The 16,188-nt window shown below is 39.7% G+C and overlaps 1 protein-coding gene across 10 annotated transcripts in view; it reads right to left on the bottom strand.

The window, feature by feature from the left end:
- Positions 1-16,188, bottom strand: part of LOC135216129 (protein madd-4-like) — an 832,309-nt gene that overhangs the window by 44,068 nt on the left and 772,053 nt on the right. For 7 of the 10 annotated variants that reach the window (XM_064251194.1, XM_064251195.1, XM_064251193.1 and 4 more), the window contains 2 exons: positions 7,157-7,243; positions 2,474-2,842 (listed from right to left, as the gene is read on the bottom strand). The exons of 2 other annotated variants lie outside the window; for them this stretch is intronic. In XM_064251194.1, the coding sequence (XP_064107264.1) occupies positions 2,474-2,842; positions 7,157-7,243 (456 nt within the window). The remainder of the gene's footprint in view (positions 1-2,473; positions 2,843-7,156; positions 7,244-16,188) is intronic. One more of the 10 variants, XM_064251200.1, reaches the window with a different exon arrangement.

Genomic DNA, 16,188 nt, shown 5'->3' with positions numbered 1-16,188 from the left:
AATGTCAAATTGTCATGCTGAACTGATGCAAGGAGCATTTTAGTTGGTACAGTATCAGTAATTGTAAAGATTCCTTTGGAATGCACAATTCCTCTACAATGCATAACCTTTTAAGTTCCGAATGGACATTATAATTACATTCTACATGATATTAGGATTTTTGCAGGCAGATGAGCCAGACTACTGTACCCATTCCAAGGTCTGGTGAGCATTGTCAAGTACTGTTCATTGAACTAGTGTTTGCAGTCAAAATGTTAAAGATTTACATTGGTATCATCTTTGACATTTTTATGCGAGATTTCCTTTTAAATGAGTAGATATGAAGTGCGGTCTCTCCACTCTCTTCTGCCCGAATCCCCATCTGTTAACACTTACCTGCTCACTTAAGAGATCTACAGCAGGTACATATCATTATTTTTGATACTTTATTCAGCTGCCAGCCATGTTAGAACTAAATTCATTAGCTCAGTGGTCTGGTTATACTACTTAACAATATAAAACATTATCAATATAACTGCCTCCTGCACTTTGCAACTCAAAAGGCCTCTGTGAAATTCTGCCACTCATATTTTTCTATGCTTCATTTCACCGGCGTGGACATGAAAGCCACCGAAGCATAATGCACTTTAATAACAAAACACTACAAATATAACCTGTTAAAGTTATTAAGAATTGGGTTTTTAAAATAAGAGGATTAACTGCACATGCATTCCAAAGGATGTCTAACAGTGTCAATGGCAATGCTGTTATGTATGTCTACATACTTTCATACTTCTGCTGTTGGGAAATGCACGAAAATAACAACATGAAATCTCAAACTTAAGTAATAGCAAATTTGAGGTATATTTTCCATTTCACCTAATCTTGGCAGCTTGGACCTCACCAAAAAAATAACAGAGTACATACTGTCTACAAACCTACCCAATACGGTAGCACATACTCCTAAAAACTATACAGAGAATACTCATCTGTAATTCATTCACAGTACTCTTTATTACTGGATGTTACACGACATATCAGCACTTCAATGTAGTTAAATAGGCTGAGAAAGATTACTAGCATCAATACATTAATGCATCTTTATGGTTTTAAGTGGGATTAAATTTAACCAACAAAATAAGAAGGTATAAAAGTATCAGCTTTCCGTATTTCAACATCAAGTTATTTGGACAAATCAATGTGCTACATATCACAAAGTTTACCAACTCACTGTTTGATAGCTTCAAATGCTTTCAAGCTGTTTAGAGGGAATAAGTGACATATATGGCCATGAAGACAGATCAATAAAGACCAACTTGAACACCTGTAATTACAAAGTGAGACAGACTCTCACTAAATTCACTATTTTCAAAGGCTTCTGTTTTAGAAAAGTCATTCAACCACACACTTACCAGTCTGTGCAGAAGACTCTTGAATTGAACATTAGCATCGCTGAATAATCTACAATGAACCAATAAAGACAATGTAATCATATCTTCCAGAATCAACCATTAAGACTGCTCTCCAGTGACTGACGACAATATGGGTTGTTATACAATACTGTACCATTACAAAATGAAGTTATATGTTGTAGTAGTACTTATAAGCATGACCATTATATCAAACCAGAAATCTGCAGAAAATACCGAAACAACTTTTATCCCAGATCTGTGTAATCTACTGTTGAAAATAATGCAGAGGTCATTTTTATATAGAAACAAAAACATCTTAAGATTAAGTGTGATCCGCCATATAACACACGATGAATGTAAAGTATACTGGCGCAATCAATAGCTGAGAACAGTGTCGTTCATCATCTCAGGTGGATTTTGTTTTGAAAATGATAACATTTTCATTACATTACACTTGACCAGTACTATTGCAATAACACTAATGACTTAATTTTACATATTAACATAGCTAAATAAAGCCGCTACCTTATCAAGTATATTTATTATCACTAGCATTAACTATATTTCAAACAATTTGAAGTAGCCAAACATTTTTTTATACAAGGCATGCAAGAAGTACCAATTGGATGAACAGTCCCAGTAAAAATAGGTTTCCACATGCACCACATCCCAAACAAATGCATCTCAAATATCTACAAGCATGCATTTTTATTATAATTGATACAGCACATGAACAAGTTACTTTCTCAAAATGTATGATCATAAGCGCTGTTATTACTGTAAGGCTCTATATGCATGGTATAAATCTTTGGAAATAAAGCATCTCTTATAAAATCCCCGCTGGAATCTTCTTGAACTTATATTCTGGAATCTTGAACTTATATTCAAAAAGGCAAACAGAGTTGGTGTTACCAGAAAAACCAGAGATTGAACACTAGCATACTAAGATAAAAAGTTAACCATAAGACAGCATCTGGTAAATTATGAACTGAGAAATACTGCATTGAATTTGATTTTTTATAGTAGGATCTAGTAATGCTGACATGAATAAAGATCACCATACTAGTCTTCCAGTGCCTCACCTCCAGGTTGGATAGGAGCTTCTGGAAGTAGGGCACGGAGCGGGAACTCCCGGAGCTGGTGATGGGAGGTGCGGGGGGCGGGGAAGGGGGGGCCTCAGCGTGCCAGTAAGGGGTACCAGGGGGTTCATACGGCTGTTGGTTGTGAAGGTGCTGGTCCTGGGTGTTTGCCCAAGAGTGCCAAGTGGGGGGATTGTTAGAGACGGTAGCAAAACTGGAGTCCCACAAGGGAGGAGTGCCTTCAGTACCTGACCAAAGGTCTTTACTATGACCTGACATGTGGTTATCGCTTTGGCCTGATCTGGACCTAGAAGAATGTCCTGACCAAGACCCCAAGTGCTGCCCCGACCAAGAAAACGAAGGGTGACGGTGCTGGGGAAGGAACCATGCAATGAGACGACAGGGAAGGAAGAAGCCTTGTGCTCTAATTAAGGTCAAAACGAAGGGTCATAAAATCATGAATAAGATTTACAGTTTGGGAATCAATAGATACTCAAGCATACTAGTGCACTGATATACTATTTCTGGGTGTCTGAAAAGATGAAAAGCTTTTAAATATAGAAAAATATACTTAACAAAATAAATAATCTTTACCACCCTGAAATTTTAGAACCTACAATCGACAACCTTAAGTGAAAGCTAATGGAAGAGAAAACATTCTGGTGCCATACTTATGTACAATACAATGCAAAACTAGTTTACTCATAAGTGAGAATTATGAGTAAATGAAATGCAGTATAGTATTTGGACTAGACAATGAGTATATTGTGCTGAATTGTAATGATATATTTCTAGTGAAAAGTACTTTGTAATATTATATAGTATTTATTTTTTAGTGTTTTGCAAGAAAAATATGATGAGTTGCAAAACTACTTTTTGTTGTAATTTTACATATAGAGTATTTTATCAAATATAACTAGCAATATACTCTAATATATACATATATGTATATATGAAAAATGAAATTGAGTCACATAATCAGTTGTATGTGCTAATATGTATTGTTTATACAATTATGAATGTTCAATATGTCACCATCAAATAGAACACTAAAATTTACAGTATTCATAAGTAATATAATATGTAGCTAATTATTACATATTTGAGAACCATTGTACCAAAGGTTGCATGTAATGTCCAATGTTATATATCAATGAAAATACTGATAATCAATTTTCATTGCATAAAGTCACACCAGTTTACGTGATTCTATTATGTAAGACATGCAGCAGCTTTCATGAAAGAGAACTAAACTACGAAAGTATATAACTGATACATACAATCAACTCCTTTTACTACAACCTAAGAAAAATCTAACAAAGAAAGTGCAATATGAAAATAAAGCAAGAAAAGAATGGCAGTATTGAAAACTATTATTAACACAGCAGAGACTAGAGATCCATACTTTAAAAATAATTACAAAACTATTCTCTAATTGTACTCAAAATTTAAACCTAAAAGACTTAATACTTTTCAACTCATTTACAAGTAAGTATGAAGAAATACTAAAAAATATAATACATGATATCCTATTAACTGGATCAAAGGTAACCATGTCATCCAATTTGACAAAATGAAAGTCTCCGAAACATACAAAGGTAATATTAAAACATTGAAATAGTACATATATGAAGTTATCAGAATAAAGGAGGGTATAAGACAGTTTGCTATACGTACCTGTAAACAAAAGTAACCAACACATTTACACTGCTAGTTAAACAGAATTATTCTCCTGTGATGTAAGTTGAAGTATAAATCATGTAGTACTGGATTTAAGGGATAATCTTTGCCATAAGTCTTGTGCTTTAAATCAGTAGATAATTGAAAGAAAAATCTACTACTAAGTTACATATCAAATCTAATATTTATTTACATGATAAAGTCGTGAAAAAACATGTAATGCAATGAGAAAATTCTAAATGGCCAAGTCTCTTCTGATTTAAAGCAGAAAGAAAACGATGAAATTGACCCATAAATATGGAATTAAATCAATTTATCGTGTCATGTGGAAAACAGTACTTACTGGGTACTCCAAAGACATATAATTCCAAAACAATAAGTATAAACACTTAGGGCTAAAATGTTCCACAATGCCACCAAAGGAACATAAATAAAAGATTAGTCAGGAAAGCAAATGTGACTGTGTGCATGTTTGCTCCATACTTAATATATTGCTAAATTATACTATGTAAAGAATCTTATCATACATACATACATAGTATACATTATATATTATATATATTATAATATTATATTATATATAAAATTTATATATATAGATATATATATCTATATATATATTTATTTATATAATATATATATCTTATTATATAATATATATAATATATATATATATATATATATGTACTGACCAGAGAGAAAGGCAGCACATGACCAATTCTCAGTTTATAACCAGAAAACGATCGTGACCCACTTTTGAAAATAATGTTGCAAGTACCTTTGACCTTTATAAAAAAAACTTTAGGAAATCAGTTACCACCTGTTATTAACAGAAAACCTTATCATTTATAAAGGTTACAAAGTCAATGAATTTATCAGTGTAACTGTAGTTAGAAACTAATAACAAAGAAAAAATATGGAAGTCTGAAGTCAATATGGTATTTTGTCCTACATAAGTCAGAGTCTCTGGTTTAAAAATTTATAAAGCTTTAAAGTTTAATTAGTAGTGTTTTCTTTATTCAAACAGAAAGCAGGGCTTATAAAGTGCATATACTAAGTGAAAAAGCACCGAGTTATAACAGCATTTCCAGACTAAGTATAAAATGCCTGGCTTGAATTTTATTATGCTTGTTCCAGTCCATTCTTTATGTTATGAAAACAATGTTCCAGTCCATTCTTTATGTTATGAAAACAACATTCTCAAAGTATAATGCTATGATCAGTTAACCTTCAGAGGTTGTACCCAGTACAGTAATATTCATTTGCCATTCACAACTACGTATGGGGAATGGTCAATATAAAGTATAACTTAAAGCTATCTTGAGGTTATTACCTTAAGAGTACTTAGGCCAATCGCAAACAAAACAGTCTCTCAAAAATATGCATGTAAAGGTTAAAAGATGGGAACATAGGAGCAATATACATATGTTTTATGAATGCTTAAACAACTTAGACTAATGAAAGGTCAAGTTAGGTTAGGTAGAATGTAACATTTATTCTTAGATGGAGTATTCACTTATCTCTAAGTCACCTGTGATAGTCCCATAGCATTGAGGACCATACTCTGAAGGCTAATACTATCATTTTCCACTTATATTACTACCAAGGGATGCATATTTGGATCTCACTACTTTTCTCATATACGTACAGTGATCCACCAAGACTAAAATTTGAGGTATGATAATGATACTGAAATGATACTGATCATTTTATAAATCGAAACAGTTTTCAATTAATAAACTCTACCAAAATCTCAGCCCTCATGACTTTCATGGACCTTGTAAATCAATGGAGAATATACTATCGTGCATCTGTAGTGCATAATAAGTATAGCAATGACGGGAACGCATGTGCACCAAAAGAACATAAAAAGTATCATCTCCCTATGGAAGTTTTGATTCAAATAAACTACATGAGATACTACGCAAGATGCACTCACATGCTGAATACTGCAACTATGAATAAGAACACTACTTGATTGTAGTGTAAACCACAGACTTTACTGTGACTATAGTTTTCAAGCAAGTTTTGTTTTCTTAACTATTACAGTTTTCATGCACCTAATCTGAATTGAACAACTGTAACCTTGAATAACTAATTGTATTTCCAACAATTGTGGTATCCACAATGGAATTATTCCCCAAAGAATCTGTGTTCTTTCCATGTAAATATTTGATACTCTAAGTTTTCTGTTTATCATTAACATCAAGGTCAATAGATTCCCTGTTCTCTTTACAGAACGCAGCATGAGACTGAAAACTGTGATTAAAATGAAGACAATACTTTCAGTCACAGGCAAAGAAACCATACTTCTTTCTGCCAACTCTTTTCAGCTGCTTAATACAAGACTCAATTTTGAATGTTTTTTTTTTATCCTGCTTAACAGCCTAATGATTATTAGTACATATTCCTTTAGATGAATCTATAGTGATAATTGAAAAAATTATTACACTAATCAGGTACAAACTCATCAATGAGTCATTGCAAATAAACTTTTGAAACTAATGATAGGAGTACATCAGTAACACTGAAAGAATATACCTATGTGAATACACAACTTTAACTAAATATCTGATTTTCATCGGTATTGACAGATTAGTGCATTTAGAATGAGAGTAAAACTTTGTATATAATAACTAAACATGAACTTCTTTGAGATAAAACTGTAACTGCTACCAAATTTTCCCCACTTCAGATGGTGTTGGAAACGTTTCTAAGAACTGCTGAAATGGTCACCTAGCTTCACTTCAGCAATGTATGATCACACTCTTTGGGCTTGATCCTTTTGTCAAAAGAATGGCCTACAGCATTTCGATATATAGATAAAAAATTACCCATAAGAAAACATAGTAGCCGTTGATATACCACTAGAATATCCCTTCATTATTATGATACTGAGACATTATAGACTTAATTGTAAACACTGCAATTAACTACTATAAGGGAAATCATTCCATCTGTAACTTAATCATAAGAGCATGCCTATGACGAAATTGAAAACATTACCTCATCTACGTGGCTACCATGCTCGGATGAGAGGCTCAGCTTGTTTCCTAGGTCTTTAAGATCCCCCTCAATTGAGTTACCAGTCTCCTAGGGATGTGAAATATGTTAAGAATTGAGGAGAAATTCTCAAGATGATCACTGGCAAGATATTAGCTGAATATGACATGCACTTTGTTTTTATAAACTTTATTTCTGGAATTGACCTGTGTCGCCCAGGTAAATGTTCCTATAGCACTCATTTCTAGGTATGAATAAATGCTAAGTATACCAGAGAAAAAAGCCATATGGAATGCCGGAGTTACTACCTCTGGATCGATCACCCTCATGGGGTGTTGGTATAGCATCAGGGGCGAGTGGAAGTCACTATCACAGATACTTTGCCAATTAGATATCTCCTCTCTCAAAATCCCCTCCAGAGAGGTGCTGTTACAACGGCTAACTTCTGCTCGTCTCTACTACCTGCCAAGAACCCTCATTCCTTTCATAGCACTCACAACATGAACCGCTTTAGTTTTCGCTTGTGTTTATTTTGCTTTTTTTTTTCCATTATATTGTCTTCTGATCTTCAAGAAGTATCTTCATCTAAGCTGAGTATATTATTTGTTGAATTTGAACGCGGTTAGGCAACAGTTTGCCCTTATTTGAGAAGTTTATTAGTTGAGGTGTCTGCATGGGAGCCGCCATGTTTACATCAAGCTACCGCGATACTCAATCATCTCAACTTTTTATTTTGATGCATATCTTATTTTCACCACTATTGCACATCACACTAAGCGTTACTGTTGTCGTGAAAATTTTACCCTTTCGCTCCTGATGTGTACCGATAGGCTTGTGTATCACTGTTGGAGCCATTACATTTTTTGGCCTTATTTAGAGGGTTTCCCTCGTTAGTCATCCCTCCTTCATGAGCGATTTGGTTTCCTCACGAGAGTGTTGTTTTATTTTTCACATCTACTTCATGCGTGAGTAGTGTGTTTGAGGCGGTCTAGGCTGGCTAGCCTAGTACGTACTACGCCATTTATTTCGGAGGTAAAGGAAAGCCCTCATCCATTCGCTGTGCTCATGCATGTTGTGTATGTGGTATTATTTGTATTATCTTATTATTATATTTTATTGATATGCTAATTTTATTTTGATGAGGTTAGTTTGGAAGTCCTACACGAATATGACCAACCCTAGCCTACCTGACCAGATCGAGGCCTAGGTTTTGGAGGGTAGGCTAGGCGTTTGAGTATGCTACTCGCTACCCATAGTTGGTACTAGTCCTGGGTTACCTGAACAGACCAACATATTGGTTTTGGAGGGTGATCCACCACTAGAGAGTTCCTCTCTTGTTACGTAAATGTAGGTGCTAGGCCTGTCTTCCCTGACCAGGTCGGTATGTTAGATTTTGGAGGGTTAGGTTAGGATCTAGAGTGTCCTCTTTCGTGACATGCTAGTAAGCGCTATCCTAGCCTACCTGACCAGATCGGTGTATCTGATTTTGGAGGGTTAGGCTAGGCTCGTAGATGGGCTTGCCTTTATTCGTCGGTACTTCCAATAATTCCTTATCAATAAATTTTGTAAAGCATAGCCTTGGCCGTTACCTCTTTTAGGGTGTCAGTTGGCCTGCCGTCTTCTGCCCCTTTAGTAGTAGGCTACTTCACAGCTTCTCGGAGGGTGGTAATCACCTGACCGGTTGCTGTTGCCAGGCGATTACTAGTTTACCTTTCTCCTCCGGGCTCTTCCTTCCGTTCCAGACTCGTTCCGGCGGTGCTACGTTAGCTCGCTGACCAAGTAATCCTACCAGTGAACAGCAGCTGGAGCGTCGAGCACTGTTCCGGGGGATTAGTCGGAGGAGGTTAAGGATTAGAAGATTATGTAGTCTCTGTTGGTATGTCTCCGGGCCTGTGTTTATTCCGGTGAGGTTAGGTCTACCATCATATGCGCCAGAATTTTATAAGCCGGAGTTCCACGTACCGCTGTTCCCGCCGCTCTGTTTTCCATATTTCTCTGTTGTTATCGCTGCTTCCCCAACTCCGGTGGGGGCGGAACTAAGCTTAGGCAATGCGATTCCAATTGACTTGGAATGGCTATCCTACTCCGGTGTGATCAGACTCAGGCTTAGGTTTTACCTTGTTTCCCTGTTCTGTTCGTATCAGGCCAACTCCGCCGGTCATAGCTATTGCGATACCGAGATTATGGATTCCAGAGCAGACGGAAACAATCAGAGCTTTTACGTTATGTAAAATTATAATAGTTGACGTTTACCTTTAGCGAGTTTTAGTAGAACTAGTCTAAGTGTAAACATACTGCCGGAATTAACTCCGACGGAACTATTTGAAGATGCTCATGTACCCATTTTAACTTACAGATAGTACGCTGTCAGGAGTTGGGTTGCACAGCCGTCCTCCAACAACCATGTGGTCATGAGGTCTGTCGATCTCATGCCACTTGTGCTGTGGAGGTCGATAACCTCTTGGTAAGGCACCCGGACGGCTGTGAAGTTTGCTACTCCTTGTTTGAGTATGTGACTGATGAGTTGGTAGGTATCATCCTCACCTTTGTGATGTTCTCTATTTTTATGATATATCCTTACATATATATTTGAAAATATGGCACGTTCCGCCACTGGAGGATCTGATTTCGTCCTCTCTTACAGACTCCTCAGGCGCTCAAAACCTCCGCATTGGCGACCCTAAGGGTCTGGGTTGGAGGTTTTGGTAGGAATGTCGCTGCCGGATGCCCCTATGTACTGTCGGAGGAGCTTTGTTCGTTACTGTACCCAAACGCGAGGACTTCTTCGGCAGTAGCTAGGGAAGTGGCGGCCCCTATTATTGCCAAAATACGGATGGAGACCCAGGCCCCTCCGGAAGACCAAGAAGCCTTGTGCGAGGAGGTGGCGGAAGAGGTGGCGGCCATCAGTATCCATCATGAACCCATGACTGTCGACGCGCAGGAAGAAGGTAGGGAAGTAAGTGAGGCAGGTAGTTTTAGATCTAGATCTACTAAAAAGAAATCACTTTCTTTCAGCCCAACTCCGTCTTCTTCCTCTTCTTTTCAGGGCTTCTCAAAGTCCATGAACCTTGGGGACAGGTCTGGTTCCGTGATCCCCAAGGTGAAAGCCCTGAAAAAGAAGACTCTGCCTAGGACTACCAGACCAACTAAACCTACTCTGGCGAGTTCCGCCAGGTCGTCATTGGCTCCCACGCCTATGGCTTCCTCGGCTAAAGCTACTCCCCCGCCTAAGGGGTCGAGAGCTAAGGTATCTAAAGCCAGACCTACAGAGTCCGGCTTCGATCCTGATGCCTTCGCTAATCTTCTAATGGAGAAGATGGGCAACATCGTGGACTCAAGGTTTCAGTCGATGTCTTCTCAGCTCGCTTCGAGCTTGGAGACATCGGGTCAGTCCACCCTGTCTCTGGCTCAGAGACTACAAGTCCAGGCGAGTTTGCTGGCCGGACTTACGCAGTCCGGAGGCACACAGCAGTCCTTCATTGTGCCGGACACTTCTAAGCTTCCGCCATTCGAGAACAGCAACCCATGGCGGTTGGCTCTGCATGCTCCCTTTTCGGATGGCATGCTGACGATTGAAGGCTGTGGAACCCGTCCCGTGGAAGATTACGAGTTCTTCCTGGCGGACCTCCAGTTTCCCTTCCCAGGCTTTGCTCGGTTAGCTGAGGAAGCATTAGTCAGGGTAGACAGGGTCCCAAAGGAAACTGTAATTTATCCTAGGGACCAGGGACAGTCGGCATAGGTCCGCACCCTTTCAGAATGGGAGTGCTTCAACACCAGACTGACGCCACACAAGGGCTGCTACACCATGTTCGTGGTAGGGGATAACATCCCGACCCCTTGTACGTCTAAGATCGCGGAGTTAACTCTGCAGGCCGGAATGGAGGAGAAGCCGATGCCTCAGCTTTGAGAGACAGAGCCTACCTCTCTGCTCTTTCCTGGAGATCTGGAGTGCTGGGCGGGCGCTCCAGAAACGTGCACAGTGGGCAAACTCGATCCGGAATGTGCTTCCACTCAGTTTAGTGAACGACTACACAGAATTCCAGATACCATGGTAAAGGCAGAGTTTGAGTCCAGGTGTAGACTGAGTAGGTCGATCAACTCTATTACTACATCGGAGTTGACGGCTTCTGTCTACTCTGAGGAACCTTTATTCCGGGTTCTAACAAAGTCACTTTTGCAGACTTTTCAGTATGATCTTTATGACTTTGTGGTTGCTAGGCAGAACTGCAGGAAGCATGTCCTTGCCAATGTTTCCATTAGACACAAGCCTAATAAGCTCATTAAAGCAGCAATCTGGGGACCTAACCTCTTTCCTGAAGACGTAGTTAACAGCGTCATCAGTGAGGCTGCTAGGGCTAATCAGAACCTTCATGTCCGCTGGGGTCTTCCCTCCAAAAGGAAGTTCTATGAGACCTCCGGACCGCAGCCCAAAGGTAGGAAGAGGGTCAGGAAGTATCAGCCCTTCCAGGCCCCTCAGACACAGACGGTGATTCAGGCAGTTCCCATCTCCCAGAATGGTCAACCTTCGACCTCTAAGGCATGACCACAACAACAATTGGTGTTGCTGCAGAGTCAGCCAACTCAACAGTCCTCGAGTTCGGCTACTTTCGTGACGTCCCCGGCCTTCAACGCTTCGTTTGAAGCGCAAGGGGCATTTCGAGGCTATAACCGACATGCATGGGGAAGCAGAGCAAGAGGTGCTTACCGGCACAGAGCTGGTTCCAGAGCTCCCTCCAGAGGCAGAGGAAGTAAGACCTCATCCAATCTATGAGCCTCTCCAGGTAGGCGGGAGACTGTACCTCTTCCAGGACCATTGGACCTTCAGTCATTGGGCCCACAGTATCGTATCAAAAGGTCTGGGGTGGAGATGGATAAAAGGGCCTCCTCCACCAGTCAGATTCCACCAATTTCCAATGACAGATCTTCTAGACTATGCCAAAGACCTTCCTCAAAAGAAGGCAATAAAGAAAGTCAGACACCTGAAATTTCAAGGACGTTTGTTCACAGTGCCAAAGAAGGACACGGACAAACGAAGAGTGATTCTGGACTTGTCCCGTCTCAACTCATACATTCAATGCGACAAGTTCCGCATGCTAAGTGCGGACCTTACTTCCCCGTGGGGTCGTCACCACCTCTATCAATCTTACAGACGCTTATTTTCACGTCCCGATAGCGAGAAACTTTTCTCCCTACCTAGGCTTCAAACTAGGAAGACAGGCTTACTTGTTCAGAGTCATGCCATTCGGGCTTAATGTAGCGCCCAGAATATTCACCAAACTAGGAGAGACAGTAGTTCAGGAACTGAGAGCTCAGGGGGTTACACTAGTAGCTTACCTAAACGACTGGCTCATTTGGGCACCCAACGACAAGGAATGTCGCAGTGCAACAGCCAAAGTAATAAAATTTCTAGAGTATCTGGGATTCCAGATAAACAAGAAAAAGTCCCGTCTCATTCCGGCGTCTCGCTTTCAATGGTTAGGAATTCAATGGGATCTAACCACACACAAACTATCTCTTCCGCCAACCAAGTGCAAAGAGATAGCGAAAGTTATGAGACAATTTCTCAAGAACAGACAGGCTTCTCGTCGTACCAAAGAAAGATTCTTAGGTTCACTTCAGTTTGCTTCAATAACAGATCTTTTGTTGAAAGCCAGACTGAAGGACATCAGTCGGGTATGGTGGAGAAGAGCCAACAGCAGACTTAGAGACAAAATCTCCTTGATTCCGCTGATACTAAGGAAAAGACTTCGTCCATGGATGACAGTCAAGAGTCTTTCCAAGTCGGTACCGCTCCAATTTCCCCCGCCGTCTCTAGTAGTCCACACGGACGCCTCTCTGAGCGGATGGGGGGGCTATTCTTAGTACAAGAAGGTTCAAGGAACATGGTCGACAGTATCCCGCCAGTTCCATATCAACATCCTAGAAGCAATGGCCATTTTCCTGACCCTGAAACGACTAGCTCTGGCCAGGAATATTCATATCAGACTAGTCTTGGACAGTGCAGTGATAGTTCACTGCCTAAACAGAGGAGGCTCCAAGTCGAGCCACATAAATCACGTGATGATAGCAATTTCGTTGGCAATGAAACATCATTGGCACCTGTCAGCTACTCACCTGGCAGGAGTGCGGAATGTCATTGCGGATTCACTGTCCAGGACAACTCCGCTGGAATCGGAGTGGTCCTTGGACGCAAAGTCATTCAATTGGATTTGCCTACAAATACCGGGCCTTCAGGTAGACCTGTTCGCCACGGAGTCCAACCACAAACTTCCATGTTATGTGGCTCCCAATTTGGATCCTCTGGCTCATGCCACAGATGCGATGTCCATAGACTGGAACAATTGGCAGAAGATTTACCTATTTCCGCCAATAAACCTTTTGATGAAAGTTCTACACAACCTCAGATCTTTCGAAGGGCGGATAGCACTGGTAGCACCCAACTGGCCGAAGAGCAATTGGTTTCCTCTTCTACTAGAGTTGAAACTCCGTCCCGGACGGATTCCCAACCCAAAGTTGACTCAGGTGGTACAAACTCAGACTGTGTCAGCTTCCTCAAGAATTCTGAATGCCCTAACTTTATGGACTTCATGAAGTTTGTGGCACAGAAAGATGCTAATATTGATCCGCTAAACACATTGTTCGTGGAATCAGACAAAAGAGAATTGACACTCCGGCAGTATGATTCGGCACGTGAGCTGGAAGTTAGCCATCTTTCCTAAAAAGAATAGATGTTGAACAATTGACCCTAAAAAATCTGGCAAATCTTCTTTTTAAGAAATCTGTTCGACAAAAGGCCTGCTTAGCTAGTACAATGACTACGAATCTGGCAATTTCATTTTTTAGAACTCTGTTCGAAAAAGGCCTAGCTGCTAGTACCATTACTACGACTAAATCCGCCTTGAGGAAGATATTTCAGTCTGGCTTTAATATTGATTTAACAGATTCGTACTTCTCGTCAATCCCTAGAGCATGTGCTCGTCTGAGACCAGTAAACCGGCCTCATACGGTCTCCTGGTTTTTAAATGACGTACTCAAGTTAGCTTCAGATACTGATAATGAATCATGCTCATATATAACCCTTCTCAGGAAAACATTATTTTTACTGAGCCTGGCCTCAGGTGCCAGAATATCTGAACTGTCGGCTCTCTCTAGAGAACCAAATCATGTTGATTTCCTCCCGTCAGGAGAAGTTCTGCTTTCTCCGGATCTGAAATTCTTGGCAAAGAATGAAGACCCTCAGAACAGATGGTCTCCGTGGAAGATTGTCCCTCTTACACAGGACCCATCATTATGTCCAGTTATTACATTAAAATCTTATCTTGACAGAACTAATAGGTCTTCAGGTCCTCTTTTTATTAGAGAGAATGGTGGAACCATTTCCTTGAAGGCCATCAGACAACAAATTCTTTATTTTATTAAACAAGCTAATCCGGATTCAGTTCCTCAGGTCCATGATATCCGAGCAGTGGCTACCTCAGTTAATTATTTTCATCATATGAACTTTGATCTCAAAAAGTATACGGGTTAGAAATCTCCAACAGTATTTAAACGCCACTATCTAAAGTCTCTAGAAGCCCTTAAATATTCTGCAGTGGCTGCAGGGAACATTGTCTCCCCTGATACAGCTTAATTATGTATTTTGTAATGTATATTATTAATTATCATTGATTTTGCTATTAATTACCTTTTGTTACTCCCTCTCACCTACCTGCCTCGCTTGTATTCCCTCCCTTTTTGTCTTTTTGTTACGGACTGGATTGCTTATCAACCCACTCCTGTACTTGTACATAGTTCATTATTTCATGTGTTATTATATTCATTACCTGTGCTGATTTTCCTGGTGATAGTATGAACTTGGGTCATATATTTTTATACGTTATTTACTCCTTGTATTTTGTTATCCTTAACTTGGATCATTAAAACAATGATTGTAAGAAAATTTTATTTTTCCTTTCATATAAAACTTTTTTTTTACTCTCAATTTACCAAGCTTGTATGGCCAATTCTCTGTTACTATTTCACTGGGTGAGTCACCAGGTCAATTCCAGAAAAGGAATTTTGACAAAGGAAAAATCTATTTCTGGGTGAAGACCTGTGTCGCCCAGTGAACCCATCCCTCTCTTTTCCTTTCCCCACCCTTTAGCTGGCCCAAGCTTGGGTGCGTATTTCAGGAATGAGGGTTCTTGGCAGAGGTAGTAGTGACAAGCGGAAGGTAGCTGTTGTAACGGCACCTCTCTGGCGGGGGATTTTGAGAGAAGGGAGATCTAATTAGCAAAGTATCTGTGATAGTGGCTTCCACTCGCCCCTGATGCTATACCGACACCCCATGAGGGTGATCGATCCAGAGTTAGTAACTCTGGCATTCCATATGGCTTTTTTTCTCTGGTATACTTAGCATTTATTTATACTTAGAAATGAGTGCTATAGGAACATTTCACTGGGCGACACAGGTCTTCACCCAGAAATAGATTTTTTCTTTGTCAAAATCCCTTTTTGTAGAAACTGTCTGACTACAGCTCAACCAAATTAAACCCATTAATAAAAAGAATCTAATGCGTAAGCACACATTTCGTGTGGAGATGTACATATAAAAAAGAAAAAGTGGTAAACCAGATCTCCTATAAAAGCAGAAGAGAGAACAGAGGGTAGAAGCATTCTAGAAGAGATTGGAACAGTTTTTAAAACTAAAATAAATGAATAAAATCATGAAGATGGTGCACAGAAACTTTGGACAAAATGTTGGGTAAAGTACCCAACCACAAATTAAGAAAAAAGTATCTGGGAGAAATGAAATAATTAACATAGAATAAAACCTTTGTTGGAAATACGACAGAATGACTAGGATCTGGTCTACAAAATGAATGATGGTTCTTTCTAAAAAAAGCTGTTGCAAGATGATAAAGGGCATCAGGACATGATGCACTCTCTCCCAAAATAAATCAACTCTTGCCCAAGTTAAAATTTTGAAACTGGACCTTTCTGCCTTCATGTAAGATGCATGATTTTAAAATCTGTATCTGGATGTCAGCACACTT

Source organism: Macrobrachium nipponense, chromosome 6, assembly GCF_015104395.2.
Source record: "Macrobrachium nipponense isolate FS-2020 chromosome 6, ASM1510439v2, whole genome shotgun sequence".
NCBI classification, from domain to species: Eukaryota; Metazoa; Arthropoda; class Malacostraca; order Decapoda; family Palaemonidae; genus Macrobrachium; species Macrobrachium nipponense.
The sequence above is the reverse complement of the archived record's forward strand: the minus strand, read 5'-3'. Positions and strand labels throughout refer to the sequence as shown.